The 20270-nt window shown below is 50.3% G+C and overlaps 1 protein-coding gene across 11 annotated transcripts in view; it reads right to left on the reverse strand.

Moving 5' to 3' along the window:
* The window catches only part of TACC2 (transforming acidic coiled-coil containing protein 2), a 204704-nt gene that overhangs the window by 139208 nt on the left and 45226 nt on the right, over positions 1 to 20270 (reverse strand). For 10 of the 11 annotated variants that reach the window (XM_060171124.1, XM_060171125.1, XM_060171126.1 and 7 more), the window contains exon 5: positions 19421 to 19534. The exons of the other annotated variant lie outside the window; for it this stretch is intronic. In XM_060171124.1, the coding sequence (XP_060027107.1) occupies positions 19421 to 19534 (114 nt within the window). The remainder of the gene's footprint in view (positions 1 to 19420; positions 19535 to 20270) is intronic. 11 annotated transcript variants of the gene reach the window in all.

Here is a 20270-nt window from a genome sequence, read left to right on the forward strand (position 1 = left end):
GGGGGGTAACGACCCTTGGGTGGTCCAGCAGTTTTGAATGTCTGTGTCCCCAAGACAAATCCACATACTGGAATTCTAAGGCCTCAGGTGATGTGTTAGGTCGGTGATCTTTGAGAAGTGATTCGCTCTCACTTATGGGACCCCCCCATAAGTGAGATTAGTGCCCTTATCAAGGGCCCACTAATAGCCAGGTGATAACAGCAATGACATGTGACAGTACCGTCTTAAAAGGGCAGCAGTGGAGCTGCAAGGGAAGCAGCTTGCTATTGGAAGCCGCCTTTCCAGGACGCCCAAGGCAGAGGAAGCCTGGCGGGCCCAGGAGCCAGGGGGGTGTCACGTGCTGCGGCGCCCCAGCTCCGCAGGGTGCTCGGTGACGTAACCATGGGAGAATTTAAAAGTCACCAACTCGGGAGTAAATCCCATGCAGTTTCTACCTAACCCACGCGCCTCCGTGGCCCGCCCTGAGTGTCCCCCACGAGTGACCCGGAGAAAGGGAGGGGGTTTCCACCAGGACCACCAGTGGGGACCCTCCTCAACGTTTTGGCCCGGAGACCCCAAGATAGGGTGGGGTCCTCAAGTAAGAGTGAGGACCTGGGACACGCGCGCGCTGTCTCCGACCCCGGGTGAGCACCCACCTCCAACTGGGACGGGGACCCCCAGGCACCCTGCCCCCTCCCCCGCGCCCCTTGGACCGCACGAGCCTCCCGGGGTCCCAGCAGGCACGGTCCAAGCCGGGGACACCGAGGCGTGCCTCCCGGACAAGGAGGCCCCCACTTCCAAATCGCCTTTGTCTGGCGGCCCTGGTCCCGGGGCACCCGTCTCCCCCCCCGCCCCGGGAGTCCCCCCCATGCCCATCAGCCCCCGGCCATGCACTTACCGGGGGCGCAGCCACCGAGGCCCCCAGCCGCCCGCTGTCCGGCGGCGGGGAGGCTCCGAGCGCCCAGGCCAACTTTCCCCGGGCAACGCGGGGCGGGGGCGGCGGCTCCCCGGAGGCCCGGGCGGACTCGCCGCCGCACAAAGGCCAATGGCTGGAGCGCGGCGGCCGGCCAGGCCCCGCCCCGCGCCCCGAACCCGCGCCCGGAGCCCCGCGCCCCGCGCCCCGCACAGCCAGCTGCTCCCCGCGCGCCGCTCTCCTCCCCGGCCTGGAATGCCGGGCGCGCACCCACTCCGCCCAGGGTCCGACGGGCGGACAGACAGACATGCGCCCAGACGCTGCGCGCTTCTCCCAGGAGTCCCTTGAGTCCCGCCCGACCACTTGTTACACTTCTTTCTTTCTTATTTATTTTGTATGAGGGGAGTTAGTGGTAAATACAGTATTGGTACGTGTGTAACATTTCTCCGCTTTCTGCAAAACACTCTCACCCTCTGCCTAGGTCCTCCTCCAACGTCACGGGAGACCTGAAGTCCACACCCCAGCCCCACCCCCACCATCCTTGACTTTGGTGCATTGTCATACTGCTGGCTTTGACGGCTGTGCAGGGAGGTGACACGGCTCAGAAGGCCAAGTACAGACTCCGGTAGAGGTGGGCAGGGCTTAGAAAGAAGGCGGGGCTGCGGGAACAACCATATAGATTTTTCAAAGATTTTCTTTTATTTATTTTAATGAGAGATATAGAAAGATACACAGAGAGAAAGACCAGGGCACTGCTCAACAATGGCTGATGGTGGTACTGGGGATTGAACCTGGGACCACAGAGGCATGGTACTTTAATGATAGTTTTCCTTACTAGTTCTGTGCATTACTACACACACACACACACACACACACACACACACAGGCCTGAGGAGATAGGATCAAATGATTCTGCAAAAGACTTACATGCCCAGGTTCAATCCAGGATACCGCCTTATACCAGAGCTGAGCAGTGCTCTGGTAATTAATTAATTAACAGACACGCAGAGTGAGTGCACAAGAGAAAAGGCTCTAGACACTCTGACCAGCCTTCCTTCTGTAGCTGCACTCACCACCACTACAGCAATGATGGAACAATAAACTATGAAATCAACAGGGTCTCCAGGGCAGTATCTGAATCTGGAGATTATGCAAATTTAACTTTTGACATAATCCCAACAGCAGATTTAAAATCAGAAGAAGAAGAAAAAAAAAAAAAGCAAAGTATCTGGCATTCTTCCTAGAGCCAGTCCTGCTAGTGTTCTCTCTCTCTTTCCACCTGCTGAGTCCTGGTGCTGTCTGACCACAAACCCTTAAGGGTTGGGGGGAGAGAGTGTGTTCTCAGGTTCACAGAATGCCACCTGTGTGCTTTCTCCTAGGCCGCTGCACACTTTAGTGTGGCCAGAGACAAAACCCAGACCCCTTTTCGCTGCCTTATTTAGAAAGAGCCAGGTATGTTTCAGTTCTGTTTTCTTTTCTGCCTCAAAGGGCAGGAAGTCTGCTCCTTGGCTTAATAGGAGGGGCACTTACCTGCCTGCAGCTTCCGCACAGGATCACCTGTTCTCTGGAAATGTCTGCTTCTGGGCGCCCATCCAGAAAAGCCTGTAGCTATACATGGACACCAGCTTCCTATTTTAAGATTCCTGGCCTGAAAACTTTGCTATATTTTATACACTCAGAGACCAAAGGGCAAGAGACTCACAAATGACTCAAGGCTTCCTTCCCTCCCCTTAAAGAAACAGAGGCCCAAAAAGTGGTGGCTACCGGGGAGAATGCTCTGTATTATAAAGGAATAGGCTTATGTTGCCTTCACCAAGTTTTATTTGATAAATGAAAATGAACAACAACAAAACAAAGCAAAACAAAACAACAACAACAACAAAACCCAGGCTTCCAAGAGTAACATTTCTGATGGATATGTAAAGAGATGTCTTTCTGGGAGTGCAGCAGGTTAAGCACAGGTGGTGCAAAGCGCAAGGATGGGTGTAAGGATCCTGGTTCGAGCCCCCGGCTCCCCACCTGCAGGGGGATCGCTTCACAGGCGGTGAAGCAGGTCTGCAGGTGTCTGTCTTTCTCTTCCCCTCTTTGTCTTTCCCCCCTCTCTCCATTTCTCTCTGTCCTATCCAACAACAACAACAACAATAACAACTATGACAATAAAAACAAGGGCAACAAAATGGAATAAATAAATAAATAAATAGGGAATAAATAAATTTTTTTTAAAAAGAAAAGAGACAGAGATGTCTTTCTTCACTGTTTATCTCAGGCTAGCTGGTAAGGTGCTCGTAAGCCCATTTCACAAATTTAACAGCTAAGGGGGCCAAGGTGGCACAGCAGATAAGACACACACAGCACACCGCACAAGGAGCCCTGCGTGAGGTCCAGGCTCCCCACCTGCAGGGGGGACGCTTCACAAGCGGTGAAAAATGGTCTGCGGGCATCTCTCTTTCTCTCCCATATCTCCTTCCCTCCCCTCTCAATGTCTCTCTATCCTATCCAATAAAACGGGGTTGGGGGGGGAAATGGCTGCCAGGAGCAAAGGATTCCTAGTGCCAGCACAGTTCCAGCAATAATCCTGGAGGCAAAAAACAAACAAACAAAACTGAGACCCTAAGCTCCACTGATGTCTACCAGGAAGGTCAGGGTTAGATAACCAATTGTTTATGCCTTTGTGCTCTGATTCCATGTCACACCCACTTATGGAAAACAAGAAAGAAAGAAAGAAAGAAAGAAAGAAAGAAAGAAAGAAAGAAAGAAAGGAAGAAAGAAAGAAAGAAAACACATGGCAAGCTTGAGCATTCCAAAGAGCCAAAGAGCCAAGATGAATCTGAGGGGCCAGACTTTCACCTGAAACAGCCAGAAGCATCTCCTTCAGCACACAGGAAGGTGCCTTTAGGCTTTGAAACCCCCTAGGACAATCAGCAGAATGATGGCACCCTCAGCAAATCCACGTTTTAATCCCTGAGGCCTGTGTAGAGCTGAGTTTATATGGCCACAGGAATTAAGGTTGCAACTGGAATTAAAAGTTACTAACTACTAATCTTAAAATAGGGAGCCTACCCCGAATTATCTGGATGGGCCCAAGGATATCACTAGGGTCCTTAAAAGTGGAAGAAAGGGAAGGAAAGATCTAAGAAAGGAAATGGAAATAGAATCAGAGAGATGGATTTGATGAAGGCACAGAGATTGCTGAGTAGCTGAACCTCAGAACTAGAGTGCATAAAGCCCCGAGTTCGATCCCTAGTGCTCTTGACTGTAAATAAATAAATACATCTTTTAAAACAAAAGGGGTCTGTTGTTGGCTCTGAAACTAGAGGCAGGGCACCTTAAGCCAGTAAGTGCGGATGAGCTGGAAAAGCAAGCAAACTGATCCATCCCCAGGGGTTCCAGAGAAGAACGCAGCCCCACTGACACTGGTTTGAGTCCAGTAAGATGCAAGGCAGACATTCCGCCTGAGAACTGGCGGGAAGTCTAGTTGTACTGTCTTAAAAATAGCTCAGTCATTCACTGCAGCACCAGTGGGAAACCGATCCACTGGGTCATTACTTTGAGGTCATTAATCCTCACCAAAGGGTCTTAGGAAAATGGTTCCAGAGTTTAAGACGGTCTGTTGCAGAAGAAATACACTGACTGAAAAAAAAGACACCCCCCTCTCTCCCCAGGATGTCTCTGAAGAAGCCCCAAGTTCAGGCGGGACATTGATCTAGCTGAAACAGCCTGCATTCAGAAGAGAACACCCTCAGAAGAACGTGAAGACGGACTCCCAGCGGTCACAAGGGGATTGAGATTCAAGAGATAAATCCACATCAGTCTCCCAGCCAAACCACACCACCACCATGAAGTGTTGCCAGAAACGTAGTTTGAAACTGGAGTCAGTGTGTATTGCCTGTGTGCTCCTGTCCAGGGCAGAAGAGATGACACCACACCAGTCCAGGGGGAGGGGAGTTACACTTGTGTCTTGCAATATATACTATGTATTTATTTATTTATTAATGATAAAGAATGAATCACAGGCAGCAAGGATGTACCTTAGCAACTGTACCAGGGCTGAACTTTAAAAAAATAATAATTTAATTAAGACTTAATTTCTTTTTAAGACATTTTTTATTAACTTTGTATATTGGATAGAGACTGTCAGAAATCAAGAGGGAAGGGGGAGATAGAGAAGAAAAGAGACAGAGAGACACCTGCAGCTCTGCTTCACCACTCGCAAAGCTTTTCCCCTGCAGGTGGGCTTGGGGGCTCGAACCTGGGTCCTTAAGCATTGTAACGTGTGTGCTCAATGAGGTGCGCCACCACTTGGCCCCTAAAAAATATTTTCTTTAGTTGAAAAACAAGGTCAAAAGAGGGAAAAACTAAGCAGAACCTGGACTGGAGTTGGTGGACTGCACCAAAGCAAAAGACTCTGGGGGTGGTGGATGGGGTTCAGGTCCTGGAACAGGACGGCAGAGGAGGACCTAGAGGGGGTTGAATTGTTATGTGGAAAACTGGGATATGTTATGCATGTACAAACTATTGTATTTTACTGTCAACTGTAAACCATTAATCCTCCAATAAAATTATTTTTTTCTTTATTTACTGGATGGAGATGGTGGAAAATTGAGAGGGAAGGAAAAGATAGAGAAAGTGAGTCATCTACAGAAGTGCTTTGCTACTCTCAAAACTCCCCCCCTCCCCACCCACAGGTGGGACTGGGGGCTTGAACCCTAGTCCTTGTGCATTGTAACACGTGCACTCAACCAGGTAGGCCACTGCCCATTCCACTTAGGACCGAATCTTTACATCTGAAATATCTCTTGTGACTGAGGACATGACCAGGTTCTCTCCAGTAATCCCATCTGGGTGAATGTTTGCTGCAAGGTTCTGGGGCAGTAAGTGTTGTTGGATGGACACTGTCCTCCGGAGTCCTAAGGTTCTGGGGTTTTCCTTAAGGTCACCTGGAAGGTGCTCAGAGCACCTGCAATCAGAGCAGCTCCCCTTCTGGCTGCCACATCTTTGGCCTCCACCCAAGAGTCTGTTTAGAGAAGAGCTTCACTGGGGAAGGAAGTACATGAAAGCGTGGCTTTCTGAAAAGAACTTACACCTTTCCAATTCTGGATTCCAATCTGAGATCAAAGAAAAGGGACACAGCCAGGGTCAAAGGTGGCATAGTGGGGGTCAGGCGGTGGCGCAGCAGGTTAAGTGCACGTGGCACAAAAGCGCAAGGACCAGTGTAAGGACCCAGTTCGAGCCCCAGTTCGAGCCCCCGGCTCCCCACCTGCAGGGGAGTCGCTTCAAAAGTGGTGAAGCAGGACTGCAGGTGTCTGTCTTTCCTCCTCTCTGTCTTCCCCTCCTCTCTCTCTTTCTCTCTGTCCTATCCAACAACGAACAACATCAACAACAACTACAACAACAATAAAAAAAATAAATAGGGGGTCAGGCGGTGGCACAGCGGGTTAAGTCCACGTGGCACAAAAGCGCAAGGACAGGCATAAGGATCCCGGTTCGAGCCCCAGCTCCCTACCTGCAGGGGGTCACTTCACAAGCGGTGAAGCAGGTCTGCAGGTGTCTGTCTTTCTCTCCCCTTCTCTGTCTTCTCCTCCTCTCTCCATTTCTCTCTGTCCTATCCAACAATGACGACATCAATAACAACAACAATAATAACTACAACAATAAAAAATAACAAGGGCAACTAAAGGGAATAAATAAATAAATATAAAAAATGTTTGAGTTGGCAGATAAAAGCCAGCGAGGTGCACAGCGGTAGTGCACTGGACTCGCATGCCTTAAGTCCCAGGTTTGATCCCCAGCTCTAGCAGTAGCCAGAGCTGAGCCGTGTTCTGGTCACAAACAAAATGCCTCTCCTGGAGTTTCCTAGAGAAGCTCAGTCCCCTGGGGGTGCTCTGCTGCATGGGGAAGAGGACATCCCAGAGCACCACCGGCTCTCCTGGGACAGCTGGTGACACCACACAGTCCTGGCAGCTTCAGGACTGCTCCTGATGGTCCTGAACTGGACATCCTGTGCTGTGAGTCAGTCATCCTGCTCTGGGCAAGTCTGTCCTCCCCAGGAGGACCCACCCCTGAAGGCCTGCAGGGTGGAGGATGGAAGACCCGGCCTGGAGCACCTAGGACTGGGTCCTCGTGCAGGACACCCTAGTTTAGGTGAATACGTGAAGGGATGATTTATTTATTTTTTTAAGTTTCTTTTCTTTATTTTTTTCTTATCTTTATTTATTTATTGGATAGAGGCTGTCAGAAATTGAGAGGGAAAGGGGAGATAGAGAGGGTGAGAGACAGAGAGACATCTCCAGCACTGCTTCACCACTTGTGAAGCTTCCCCCTGCAGGTGGGGACTGGGGGCTCGAACCTGGGTCCCTGTGCACTGTAACATGTGCGTTCAACCAGGTGAGCCACCACCCGGCCCCGAAGGGATGATTTATAACCACACTGATTTTTTTTTTTCACAGTTGGGGTCTCATCTATGTGTGATTTCACTACTTCTGAGCTGAATTTTTTTTATTCACATATAGAGACAGAGAGAGAGAAAGAGAGAGAGGAAAGAGAGAGAGAGAGAGAGACTACAGCACCAGAACTGCCCTAGTGCCAGGTTCCCTCCCATGTAGGTCCTGGGCTCAAAAGCAGGCCTTGTGCACTGCAAGACATGCTCCCTACCCAGTGACCTCCAGACCCTGAAGTGATTTCTTATGTTGCTGAAATAATCTGACCAATGGGTGTTTAGTGTCTTTTATTTTTTTCTTTTCCTTTTTTTCCACTAGGGTTATCACTGGAGCTCAGTGCCAGCACTATGAATCCGCCAGTCCTGGTGGCCATATTTTTCCTTTATACATTTTTTTAGATAGGACAGAGAAAATTGAAAAGTGGAAGGAGAGATAGAAAGGGAGAAAGACAGGCAGACACCTGCAGCCCTGCTTCACTACACATGAAGCTTCCCCCTGCAGGTGGGGAGCAGGGGCTTGAACACAGATCCTTACGCTTGGTAAAGTGTGTGTTCAGTCAGGTGTACCAAGACTAGGCCCAGTGAATGTTTAATTTCTATTTTGCAGAGATTACTCGCAGAGCCACTAAGATACAACCAAGCTGAGGTTCCCACCTCAAAGTCCTCCACATCTTCATACCAAAGGAAGGGGCTGGAGAAGGCCTCAAATTCCCTTCTAGAGACTTGCAGAACTGCTAGTGCTTCTGGGCAAGCAGGAAGGGGCAGGAAAGCCTCCTAAATCACTTCTTTGACCAGGTCTAGCTCACGAGTGCAAAATACAAACGGAGTTTATTTTTATTTATTTTCTTTCTTTTATTTATGCTTTTATTTATTTTACCTCCCAGGGTTATTACTGGGGCTCAGTGCCTGCACTACGAATCCACTACTCCTGGAGGCTTATTTTTTCCCTTTTGTTGCCCTTGTTGCTTATTGTTGTTGTTGTTATTGTTGTTGTTATTGCTGTCGTTGTTGTTGGATAGGACAGAGAGAAATCGAGGGAGATGGGGAAGACAGAGAGGAGAGATAGACACCTGCAGACCTACTTCACCGCCCGTGAAGAGACCCCCCTGCAGGTGGGGAGCCAGGAGCTCCAACCGGGATTCTTACTCTGGTCCTTGCACTTTGTGCCATGTGCGCTTAACTCGCTACGCTACAGCTCGGCCTCCTATTTTTAATTTTTTAATTAATCCCATTAAATGTTTGGGCATTGGGGGTATCAGCAGTAGAACACACGACTTGCACACATGTAGTCTCAGGCTCAGACCGCGCTCTGTGTATGCCAGCGCTCAGCTCTCATCTTTCTCAGATAAATACAATAGGTGGCCAGACGGTGGCACACCTGGTAGAGAATACATTCCTGTGTACAAGGATCTGGGTTCAAGTCCCACTCCCCCCACACACAGGTAGGAAGCTTCAGGAGTGGTGAAGTGGGGCTGCAGGTTTCTCCCTCCCCCTCTCTTTCTTCCTACGGGGTTATTGCTGGGGTTTGGTGTTAGCACTGCTGATCCATTGGTCCTGGCGGCCATTTCTTCCACTTTTTTGGATAGGACAGAGAGAAATTGAGAGAGGAGGGGAAGGTAGAGAGGGAGTGAGAAAGACACACACCTGCAGACCTGCTTTACTGCTTGTGAAGTGGACCTGCTGCAGGTGGGGAATGGGAGGTCCAACCCAGATCCTTTCGCTTAGTACTAAGCACACTTCACTGGGTACACCACGTCCGTCCCGGCGCTCTATCTCTCTCTCTCTCTTTCTCTCTCCCTCCCCCCTTTCAATTTCTCTCAGTCAATCAATCAATAAAACTTTAATAATAATAATAATATACAGGGGTCATAAGATAGCTCACCCACTGAGGCTTCTGCCTGGCTGTGCACACTGTCCGGGTTTCAGCCTACCAGCACATGGGGAGGCCATGACACTGGGGAAAGCTGGTGAAGGGCCCCCGCTCCTGTCCCTTCCCTGTTCTCTAATTGAAATTAAAAGAGTAAAAAACAAAAGTCAGTTCAGGAGCAGAGAAATTGTGCATTGTAAGACCACGCGCACGCGCACACGCACACGCACACGCACACGCACACCGCTAGAGAATCTCTCCATCCTGTGTGTACAGAGGAAAAAACCCAGGATGCACTCTGCCTGCTAACCTGTCTCCCCAGCCCCAACAAAGGGAGTTTTGGAAAAGCCAAGATTCCCCCCAGCTGGGGCCATTTCCGCTTTCCTTTTCCACTGAAGACAGATTTTCAGCGAAGATGGCATGGTCCCAATGAAAGGTGGCAACGTCAATTCTGGACCTTGGTAGCTCCTTCCTTCCTTCCTTCCTCCTTCCTCCTTTCTTTCTTTCTTTCTTTCTTTCTTTCTTTCTTTCTTTCTTTCTTTCCTTCCTTCCTTCCTTCCTTCCTCCCTCCTTTCCCTCCTTCCTCCTTTCCTTCCTTGCTTGCTTCCTTTTAAGAAAATATTTGTTTACTTTGGATAGAGACCGAAATTGAGAGGAGACGGGGAAATAGAGGAGAGGAACAGGAGACACCTGTAGACCTGCTTCACCACTCATGAGGCTTCGCCACTGCAGGTGGGGTCCAGGGTCTTGGATGCTCCTGGGTGTGCTAACCCTGGCCCTGAGGCTGGTAGTTTCTGACAGACACACTTGCCATCTCTCTGCAAAAGCAAAAGTGGATCCTGCAAGGATGGGTAAGAGTGTTTTTCCCGTGTGAATCACAGTTGGTCTGGGAAGAAACACCGAACCCAGGGCTTTTCCCCCAAACAGCTCACACAGACACACTCAGCCGCGTGGGGATGTCTCTGCAGTGCTGGCAGACGTTCTCCTGGGAGAGCCCAGTACTGTGCACACACTTCCCCGGACCCCGGCGAGTCTGAGACTCTGCCGGCACAAGTCCAAGCAGCCTGGGACAGTGGGGTTGCTAGGATTGGTGTGTGAACGTTGTGTGAGAGAGGGCAGTGGCTGAATTCCTGCCTCAGACACAAGCCAGAGCCCCTCCCTGGGCACATTCTGTGACACTGGGCGCTAGCAGCGCCCCGGGGGTTCTCCTGGCAGAGTGCTTCCAGCTCACCGGAGTGACCACTATGTGTTGGAAAGAGCCCCGACCTTACAGCCAGGGGATATAGCTCAGTGGGTAGAGTACATGTCTAAGGCTCCTGCTTCACCTCTCTCTCTCTCTCTCACTCTCGCTCTGTTTCATATGAAATAAATAAGATATATTTCCTGCCATCATCATTACTGCTAGAACTTGATTTCTGCACTGTCCCACTTTTCCTAGTGGTCTTTCTTTCCTTCTGAAGTAAGGTGAGCTCTAGACAGAAACAGATAGAGGTGGAGAGACAGAGAGAGAGAGAGAGACCTGCAGTCCTGCTTCACTGCTCACGAAGCTTCCCGCTACAGGTGGGGGGGACCAGAGACATGAACCTGGGCCTGTTGTGCATGGATGAGGTGAATGTATAATTAAATAAAATACATTTTAAAAATATTTATTTATTCCTTTTTGTTTTCCTTGTTGTCTTATTGTAGTTACTATTGTTGTTGCTATTGATGTCGTCGTTGTTGGATAGGACAGAGAGAAATGGAGAGAGTAGGGGAAGACAGAGAGGGGGAGAGAAAGATAGACACCTGCAGACCTGCTTCAATGCCTGTGAAGTGACCCTCTTGCAGGTGGGGAGCCAGGGGCTCGAACCAGGATTCTTAGGCCGGTCCTTGCACTTTGCGCCACACGCGCTTAACCCACTGCGCTACCGTCCGATTCCCATAAAATACATTTTTTTTTCTTTTTTAAAAAAATTATTTATCCCCTTTTGTTGCCCTTGTTGTTTTTTATAAAATACATTTTTTAAGGGAAAAAAAAAAGAGCTCTGGTCTTGAAGCCAGAAGACCAGCTTTCCACAGAAGTCAGACCAATCTGTAGCTGAGTGTCCTGAAGAAAGTCAGTCAGGTACCCTTGCTGGATCTGTATTCACATTTGTCCAAAGTGGGGCACTGAATTTGGGTCCTTCCAGTTCAGTATTTCAGGACTAGGATGCCTGAGCCGGCATGACGGAGGGACCCCCTTGCTCCCAAGCCCAGGAGCCAGAGAAGTGGCGGCAGTCCCCTCCACTCACTCTCACTTTCCAGCTAGCTCTGGACATGCACATTGTAAGACCACCTGCTTGGCCACCTGCCTGGGAGAGCCTTTCTCTCTCTCTCTCTCTTCCTCTCCCTGCACCGCTCCAGGAAGCTCCAGGAGGCTCTGGGTGTTCTAACCTCTCAGACATCCATGCCAAGAGATGCAGGGCAATTTGTCCCAGAACATGCATTCCTCCCCCCACCCTCCCACAAATGCTAGGTTTCTGCCTCTGTCGTCCGCCACTCTTGGCAAGAGGTTAACCCCAAAACCCTAGTTTCCCTGAGGAAGACAGCAAACGGATCCCCCCCCCAAGAGTGGCAGAGACACATCATTGTACCCCTGAGGCCACTCCAGGAGGGGAGGCTGTGGCTGGGAGCTGGGGGGAAGGCAGGGAGGGTGGCTTTAAAGGGGACAACTGCATTCCAGAGAATCCTGGGCCAGCGGGTGCAAATGATCTCCAGCTAATTCCAGCACGGTCTGTGTGTCAAAGCACAAGTGTTCCCTGGCAAGCCGCTTTAATAATAGAATTCTCATCGTGTAATGAGAGCAGCAATCATGAGGGCAATAAAAACAATTACCCCTGAGCTTTAAGTGCTTCCTTCAGGCACTCTGCCTATTTTTTCTTATTTTAGAGGAGACAGAAAAGGCTGGGGGAGGGAAAGAAGGAGAGGGGGAGGAGAGGGGGAGGGGAAGGGGGGAGGGGAGGGGGAGGGGAGGGGAGGGGAGGGGGAGGGGAGGGAGAGGGAGAGAGAGAGGGAGAGGGAGAGGGAGAGGGAGAGGGAGAGGGAGAGAGAGGGAGAGGGGAGAGGGAGAGGGAGAGGGAGAGGGAGAGGGAGAGGGAGAGGGAGAGGGAGAGGGAGAGGGAGAGGGAGAGGGAGAGGGAGAGATCAGAGCACCACTTCTGGAGCTTCAGGTATACAAGTCCTGTGCTCTTGGTCCCTGGCCTCTGCTAATTTTCTTGTGTGTGTGCGCACACAAACACACACAAACACATACACACACTGCTTTACCAGGGGTGAGGCACACCTGAGAGAGTGCAATATCTTAGCATGTGCAAGGACCTGGATTCAAACTCCCAGGCACTCCTCTCTCTCTCCCTCTCCCTCTCCCTCCCTCCCTCTCCCTCCCTCCCTCTCTCTCCCTCCCTCCCTCTCCCTCTCCCTCCCTCCCTCTCCCTCCCTCTCCCTCTCCCTCCCTCTCCCTCTCCCTCCCTCCCTCTCCCTCTCCCTCCCTCCCTCTCCCTCCCTCCCTCCCTCTCCCTCCCTCCCTCTCCCTCCCTCCCTCTCCCTCCCTCCCTCTCCCTCCCTCCCTCTCCCTCTCCCTCCCCTCCCTCCCTCTCCCTCCCTCCCTCCCTCTCCCTCCCTCCCTCTCCCTCTCCCTCCCTCCCTCTCCCTCTCCCTCCCTCTCCCTCCCTCCCTCCCCCCTCCCTCTCCTTCTCCCTCTCTCGCACTCTCTCTTTAAATATTTGTATTATGGATAGAGACAGAGAGAGATCAAGAAGGAGGGGGAGGCTGAGAGGAGGAGAGGCAGAGAGACACCTGCAGCCCTGCTTCATCACTCATGATGCTTCCTCCCTTACGAGGGGGGGCGGGGGGGGGCAGGGGCGGGGCGCTGAACCCAAGTCCCTGAACATTGTAATATGTGTGCCCAACTAGGTACGCCACTGCCAGGCCCCCTCCCTCTTCCTCTGCATCTCACCCTTCCCTCTCAATTTCTGTCTCTACCTGAAATCAATAGAACAAAATTTATTTTTATGAGAGAGAGAGCACTCTAGCACTCTAGACACTCTAGTGTCTTCTAGCATTGTCGAAGGTTCTAGTGCAGAAGATTCCACCTGAAACCACTCAGTGATCAGGCCTCTAAATGTGGATTTATTTCGTGGGTGAAACGCATCCCCAAAGAGAAGATCCACTTCCGGTTCTCCCTCTGTCTAGTTCTGACTTGGGAGAAGTCATGTCTCCTGGTCCAGCTTCCCTCACAAGAAAAGGGGAGCCTCAGCAGTACCCACTAACAGAGGCAGTGGAAGTGAGAGAAGATTCTAGAACAGGTAGAAGTACCTGGGCCCAGAGGGAGGACTAAGTGAATGGGAACATATGTTGAGGGCTTGTGCTGTGTTGGGAACTCTAAATAAAATGACCCCTTCAGTCCTGGGTGTGCGGTGCACCCCTCACTTCACACATGAGTAACCAGGTTCAGAGAGCTGTGCCCCCCACATGACGGAGCCAGAGTGCATGCTGGGGTTTTTGTAAATTTATTCATTAGACAGAGACTGAGAGAAATTGTAGGGGGGGGTGGAGAGAGAGAGAGACCTGCAGCCCTGCTTCGCCACTTGTAAAGCTTTCCCCCTCCTGGTGGGAACCAGGGGCTTGAACCTGAGTCCTTTTAAGCACTGTAATGTGAGCACTTAACCAGGTGCACCACGGCCTGGCCCTTCACGCTGGGATGAATCCCATTGCCTTTGAGGCTGGTGCCCAACCCCCAGGGGACTCAGAAACCTACAATCTTCTCTCCAAAGCCTGGAAATAGATCTAGGGGAAGGGCCTCAGTTTAGCTCAGACACCAGAGTCGCCAGCACCTGAGCCCCTCTGTGGCCAGTCTGCTGTGTATGCTGAGCCTCAGCAAACAAAGCCCCCACCCCCAACCCCTAACCAACTGGAGTCTAAAACACCCACTGAACCACTGAACCAGACCTCAGTCTCAGTCTCTCTCTGTGGCTTCCGCCCTAATGAAAGGTTCCAGGGAGAGAGGCAGCTCAGCCCAGACAGAGTCACTACTAGGAAAATCACCACCCTGCCCTGCCGTTGAACTAGGATGGCGCACTGCTGTGAGCACTTCTTCTGTGCCTTGGGCTCAGTCAGGTGTAGTGTGACGGAGGTCACAGGGCAGGGGGGCTCAGGGACCTTCCAACAGCCCCAGAAACCAAGGAAGGGGTGTCCCTTCTTGGGTACATGGAGGCTGCCACCCTCCCTGTGTGGGGGCCTCACACACCTGCTCGCCAAAGCGACTTGGCGTTTTCCCAAGGACAGGCTCCCCTCTGAGGAAGTCTTAATGATGCGACATAAAAGCCATAGAATACAAAGGCTCCACTCAAATGCCTCCTTTTATATGCACCTGGTGACTGGCTGAAGCTTCCTAAGCGCCTTTGAAGCAGGTAACAAACTCCAGCAGGGATACCCTCATCTGACAGACAGGAATCAAGGCACAGAGAGGCCAGGGGCTCGAAGCACTCTCACCCACTTCCTGAGTCTCCCTGTTCCTTTTTATTGAGGGTCACTTCACACTCCCCCTCCCCGATTCCAAGATGCTGTATTAGTATTGCGTTTTTTTTGTTTGTTTGTTTGTTTTCCTGTCACCGGGGTTTTTGCTGTGGCTCACTGCCAGCACTACAAATCTACCTCTCCAGACAGCCGTTTTTACCTATTTTTTTCTATTTTTTTTTTAATTGGATAGGACAGAGAGAACTTGAAAAGGGAAAGAGAAATAGAGACACCTGCAGAACCTGCTTCCCCACTTGTGAGGCATCTCCCTCCTGCAGGTGAGGAGCCGGGGCTTGAACCTGGAGCCCTTGCACATGGTGACATGTGCGCTTAACCCAGTGCACCACGGCCCAGTCCCTTATTATTATTATTATTTTTTTTTTTTTTAGAGAGAGAGAGAGAGAGAAAGAGTAATAGAAACCACTGCACTGAGGCTTTCTCCACTGTGGTGAGGGCCAGACTCGAACCCGGTCACGCACAGGGCAAAGCAACACACTGTCCCATGAGGTGCCCTGTCAGCCCAGTCAGTGTGCTTAGTGCTGCCTGGGTGGTGAACACAGGGACTCCATTGCGTGCTGAGTGGTTTTCACTCTTGATTTTTCAGGGCGTGAGGACTGGGAAGAAGAGAAAGAGACATCACAGCAGTGCTGCGCCGTTCATAGAGCTGCCCTGCTGTCACACGTGATGTTTCCACATGGCACAGAGGAGGCGTGTGCTCGGGGGCCGGGCGGTGGCGCACTTGGTTAAGGGCACATAGCACCGTGCACGAGGATCTGGGTTTGAGCCCCGGCTCCCCACCTAAAGGGAGGACATTTCATGAGTGGCAGAGCAGGTCTGCAGGTGTCTCTCTTTCTCCCTCTCTATCTCCCCTTCACTCTCAAGGCAGAAAGAAAGAAAAGAAAGAATGAAAGGAAGGAAGGAAGGAAGGAAGGAAGGAAGGAAGGAAGGAAGGTAGGAGGGAAGGAAGGGAGAAAGAAAGAAAGAAAGGCCAGGAGCAGTGATTCCTAGTGCCAGCACCGAGCCCCAGAGATAAGCCCGGTGGCAATAAAATAAAATAATAAACAAATAAGAGAAGGTAGGTGCTCTACCTGGAGCACTATCTCCCAGCCTCAAGTCAATCAATTTCATGGCACTGGGGCTTCATACCTGCATGATTACATCGCTCCTGATGGAGCCTTTCTTTCTCTTTCTTCCTTTCATTCTCTCTCTCTCTCCTTTTAGTTTCAGACAGAGACAGAAGGAGCAAGAGATACAAGACAAGGAGAGATGCCACTGTGCCATACCACCATTCAGGAAGCTTCCCATGGTGCTATGCTTGGTGCTCCCAGGTGGTGCTGGGGGCTCAAACCCAGGCCTTCCTATGTGGTAAAACGTGAGTTATACTGACAACCCATCTCCCATCCCCTTTGCTAAATACCTTTAAAACTATCATCATTGTGAGTGGGAAAGATAGCATAATGGTTCTGCAAAAGACTTTCATGCCTGAGGCTTCCTGGTCCCAGGTTCAATTCCCAGCACCACCATAAGCCAGAGTTAAGTAGTGCTCTGATCTCTCTCTCTTTCTCTCTCTCTCTCATTTAAATAAAAAAACTAAACAATATGAAGGAGGAGGAGGAGAAGAAAAGAAAGAATTGCTCTGGGTGAAAGGAAGCCAAAACTAGAGGTGTAGCTCAGCGATAAAGCACACACCTTGCGTGCTTAAAGCTCAGGGTCCAGCCCCCAAACTGAATACAAAACATCAGTTGTAGCACTGCCGCCGCCCAGCACTTCTCAAGAGAAAGCAGAAACTGACAGGACAGAGAGAGCTCCGAGGTGCAGTCAAGCCCAGTTGCATCTGGGGCAGCAGGGAGACACCACAAACAAGCTGGAAGAAGGGCGCTTGAGTTGCTTTCTCTTTTTGTTAGTTTATACAGCTGGACTCTCCTCTTAAACCTTAAGTAGGAAACCACGGTGTGACAGCTGGCAATTTCAGGAGGAGGCGACAGAGGAAGAAACAGAGACCAAGTGGGCAGAAGACGTGGGAGGGAGGGTGGAAAACAGCTGAACCCTGCTCTCTGTCTGGTATGGCCAGGACTTCCTCTGTCCGCTGACCTCCAGAACCCCCCCTGAGCTTCAGCTCAACTGCCCTGTGTCATCTGGTCAGCACTGAAGACCCTGAGTGTCTGGGATTCCTTTAATGCCTGCAAAGTGTACTAATAATTGAAAAACGGTCACCTTGCCATCATTTCCCCCATGTGGAAAGGTTTTTCTTAAAAAAAGAGTGGGGAGTCAGGCGGTAGCGCAGCAGGTTAAGCCCACGTGGCGCAGCAGGTTAAGCCCACATGGCGCAGCGGGTTAAGCACACGTGGCGCAAAGCGCTGGGACCAGAGTAAGGATCCCGGTTCAAGGCCCCAGCTCCTCATCTGCAGGGGAGTCACTTCACAGGCGGTGAAGCAGGTCTGCAGGTGTTTGTCTTTCTCTCCCCCTGTGCCTTCCCCTCCTCTCTCCATTTCCCTCTGTCCTATCCAACAATGACTACAACAATAAAATAATAAGGGCAACAAAAGGGAATAAATAAATAAATATAAAAAATATTTTAAAAAATAAATTTAAAAAACAAAGTTTGAAACCAGGTGGCAGTGCACTTGGTTGACAAGTATCCGGGTTCAAGCCCCTGGCCCCCACCTGCAAGGGGAAAGCTTCATGAGTAGTAAAGCAGGTCTGCAAGTGTCTCTCTTTCTCTCATATCAGGTAGAGTGGATGTTTTGCAAATCTGTGGAATTTGATTCCCAGAATTGTAAAGGTCAGAGCAGTGTCTTTCTCAATCAATCAAACAATATTTTTTTAAAAAAACAATAAAGTGGGGAGTCAGGCGGTAGCGTAGTGGGTTAAGCGCAAGTGGCGCAAAGCACAAGGACCGGGCATAAGGATCCTGGTTCAAGTCCCTGGCTCCCCATTTGCAAGGAAGTCGCTTCACAGGCGGTGAAGCAGGTCTGCAGGTGTCTATCTTTCTCTCCCCCTCTCTGTCTTCCCCTCCTCTCTCCATTTCTCTCTGTCCTATCCAACAACAACAACATCAATAACAACAACAACTACTACAACAATAAAAGAGTAATGGCAACAAAAGGGAATAAATAAAAAATATTTTTAAAAATCTTTAAAAAAAACAATAAAGTGATTAAAACCATAAGCCATGAAATATATATATCTGACATCGATTTCCCCAAGGTGACAATTCCCACGGACAGTGAAGAAGTTAAAGTAGTTAACAGTGTTAAACAGTATTAAAGTAGTCTTGGGGGAGGGGCTGGGGGAGGCAGGGCACGACTGATAGGCATTTTCCCCCAGCCTCAGCTGGGAACACACACTAGCTAAGCTGCAGACAAGTGTGGGCTAGGTCACCAGCAGAGCCAAATGTCCCAGCACAAAACAGCTCACATCTGTCCAGGCAGCCTGCACCCTCATCTCAGTGGCCCAGAGCTCTGAGCTGCCTTTGGAGGGGAGGATGGGCAGCTGGGCATCCGTCTGTGGAAGCGTTGAGACTCGAAAAACAGGTGACCATGCATTCCTTCTGCATGTGCTGAGGATGGATGGAACATTTGGAAAGTGCCTGCAGCTGTTTGCTAAGACTGGCCGAGTACAGGTACTAATTTAAAGTCCAGCCCCACCCAGCTCTCCCTCTCCCTCCCTCCATAACACACACACACACACACACACACACACACACACACACACACACACACACACACACAGAGAGAGAGAGAGAGAGAGAGAGAGAGAGAGAGGACTGCCAAAGGTCTAAGGAAGCTACAGGGCTTATTCACAGTGAATCTCTGTCAATCTCCCAAGAGCTCCCACCCAATTCCCTCTCTCCCTTTCTCTCCCTTTCTCTCTCTCTGTCTCTTTAACACACACACACACACACGCACACGCACACGCACACACACGACATCCAGCCCCACTTTTTTACAGTCTCCCAAGAGCTGCAGCAGGTACACAGCCACAGGTGGGCTTCACCTAGGAAAGAGCAGGCAGGTGCACCCCCTGCCACTTAGTCCTCCACCCCCAATCTCAAGGTCTCTATGAGTGTGACTGCTGCAGGCGGGGGTCAGACAGGTCTGTCTCAAAATGCTACATCTGTGAGAACACCCTAGCCTCAGAAGGTTGGATTGACTAATGGTTAGTGTTTGTTTAGGGCTCAAGGACCTGGGAGGACTGAGACGTGATCTCTGAGGGGTGCTGGAGGGCAGGGTGGCAGTGTTCTAAACGTGATCTAGCACAAGCCTAGAAAGCCAATCAATCTGGACAATGAATCCACTGGTCCCAGTGGCCCATTTTTCCTTTTTTTTTTCTTCTGCTTTTTATTTGATAGGACAGATAGAATTGAGAGGGAAGAGGAGCTAGAGAAGGAGAGAGAAAGAGAGACAGCTGCAGACCTGCTTCATTATTTATAAAACTTCCTTCCTGAGGTGAGGATTCTGAACTTTGTACAAAGTTTTTTTTTTTAATAATAAAAATCAGTAATGAGAGTAGCTTATCTATCCTTTCCCCAATAATGAAGCATTTAGCCACGCCAGGACCTACCTTGTAAAAAGGGGAAAACGGGATTTGTTTTTTCAGTAAGGATGTGCATATCAGTAAGACATTCCTTTGCAAGACATCCCATGTGCCTCTGCTAAAGAAAGTTCTCCAAAGACTGATAGCTTTTACTGACCTTTCTACTTCTTCGGAACTTCTGGTCTCAGCTGAAATGGCCTCTCCAGTGGTGGTCAGAGTATCCTGCTCAGGAACTAAAGGTAAGGTAGATGGGCCAGGTCTGGGGCTCTTCCTGGAACGATGCAGAAAAATATCAATAGAATAATAGAGTAAGCCAGGCTTTCTGCTCCACAGCCTGTGAGAAAAGCCCATCTCCCCAGGTTCAAGCCCCCCGTCTCCACCTGTAGGGGAGCATGAACAGTGGAACAGAGCTGCAGGCCTATCTATCTATATCTATCTATATCTATTTTCCCTTCCTCTCTCAATTTCTCTGTCTACTATAAAAATAAATAAATAAATAACCAATCCAAGCAGGGTCCAGGTAGAGCACACACATTACAATGTGTAAAGACCCAGGTTCAAGCTCCCAATCCCCACCTGTAGGGATGGGGCTTCATAAGCCGTGAAAACAGTGCTCGCTTCCTCTCCTTCTCCCTGTCTCTCGCTTCCCTCTCTATTTCTCTCTGTCTCAGTCCTAAACTAAGTAAAGAGAGAAAGGAAGAAACTGAAAGTGGTGGCTATACCAAGATCCTGAGGAGAAAAATAGCTTTAGGTGGTCAGCAGCCATGAGGCACATTCTAGCATCTTTACATAAATAAATGCAGGGCCCAGGAGCTAGCTCACCCAGCAGAACTCACATTATACCAAGATTAAGGACCTGGGCTCGAGCCTCCCCCACCACATGAGAGCATTGTGTCAGACACCAGGGAAAGTTCCCTGACCGCTGGAACAGTGTGCTATGGTCCCTCTCCCTCTCTCCCTCTCTCCCTCTCTCCCTCTCTCCCTCTCTCCTTCTCTCTCCCTCTCTT

Source organism: Erinaceus europaeus, chromosome 14 (genome assembly GCF_950295315.1).
Source record: "Erinaceus europaeus chromosome 14, mEriEur2.1, whole genome shotgun sequence".
In the NCBI taxonomy this organism is placed as follows: domain Eukaryota; kingdom Metazoa; phylum Chordata; class Mammalia; order Eulipotyphla; family Erinaceidae; genus Erinaceus; species Erinaceus europaeus.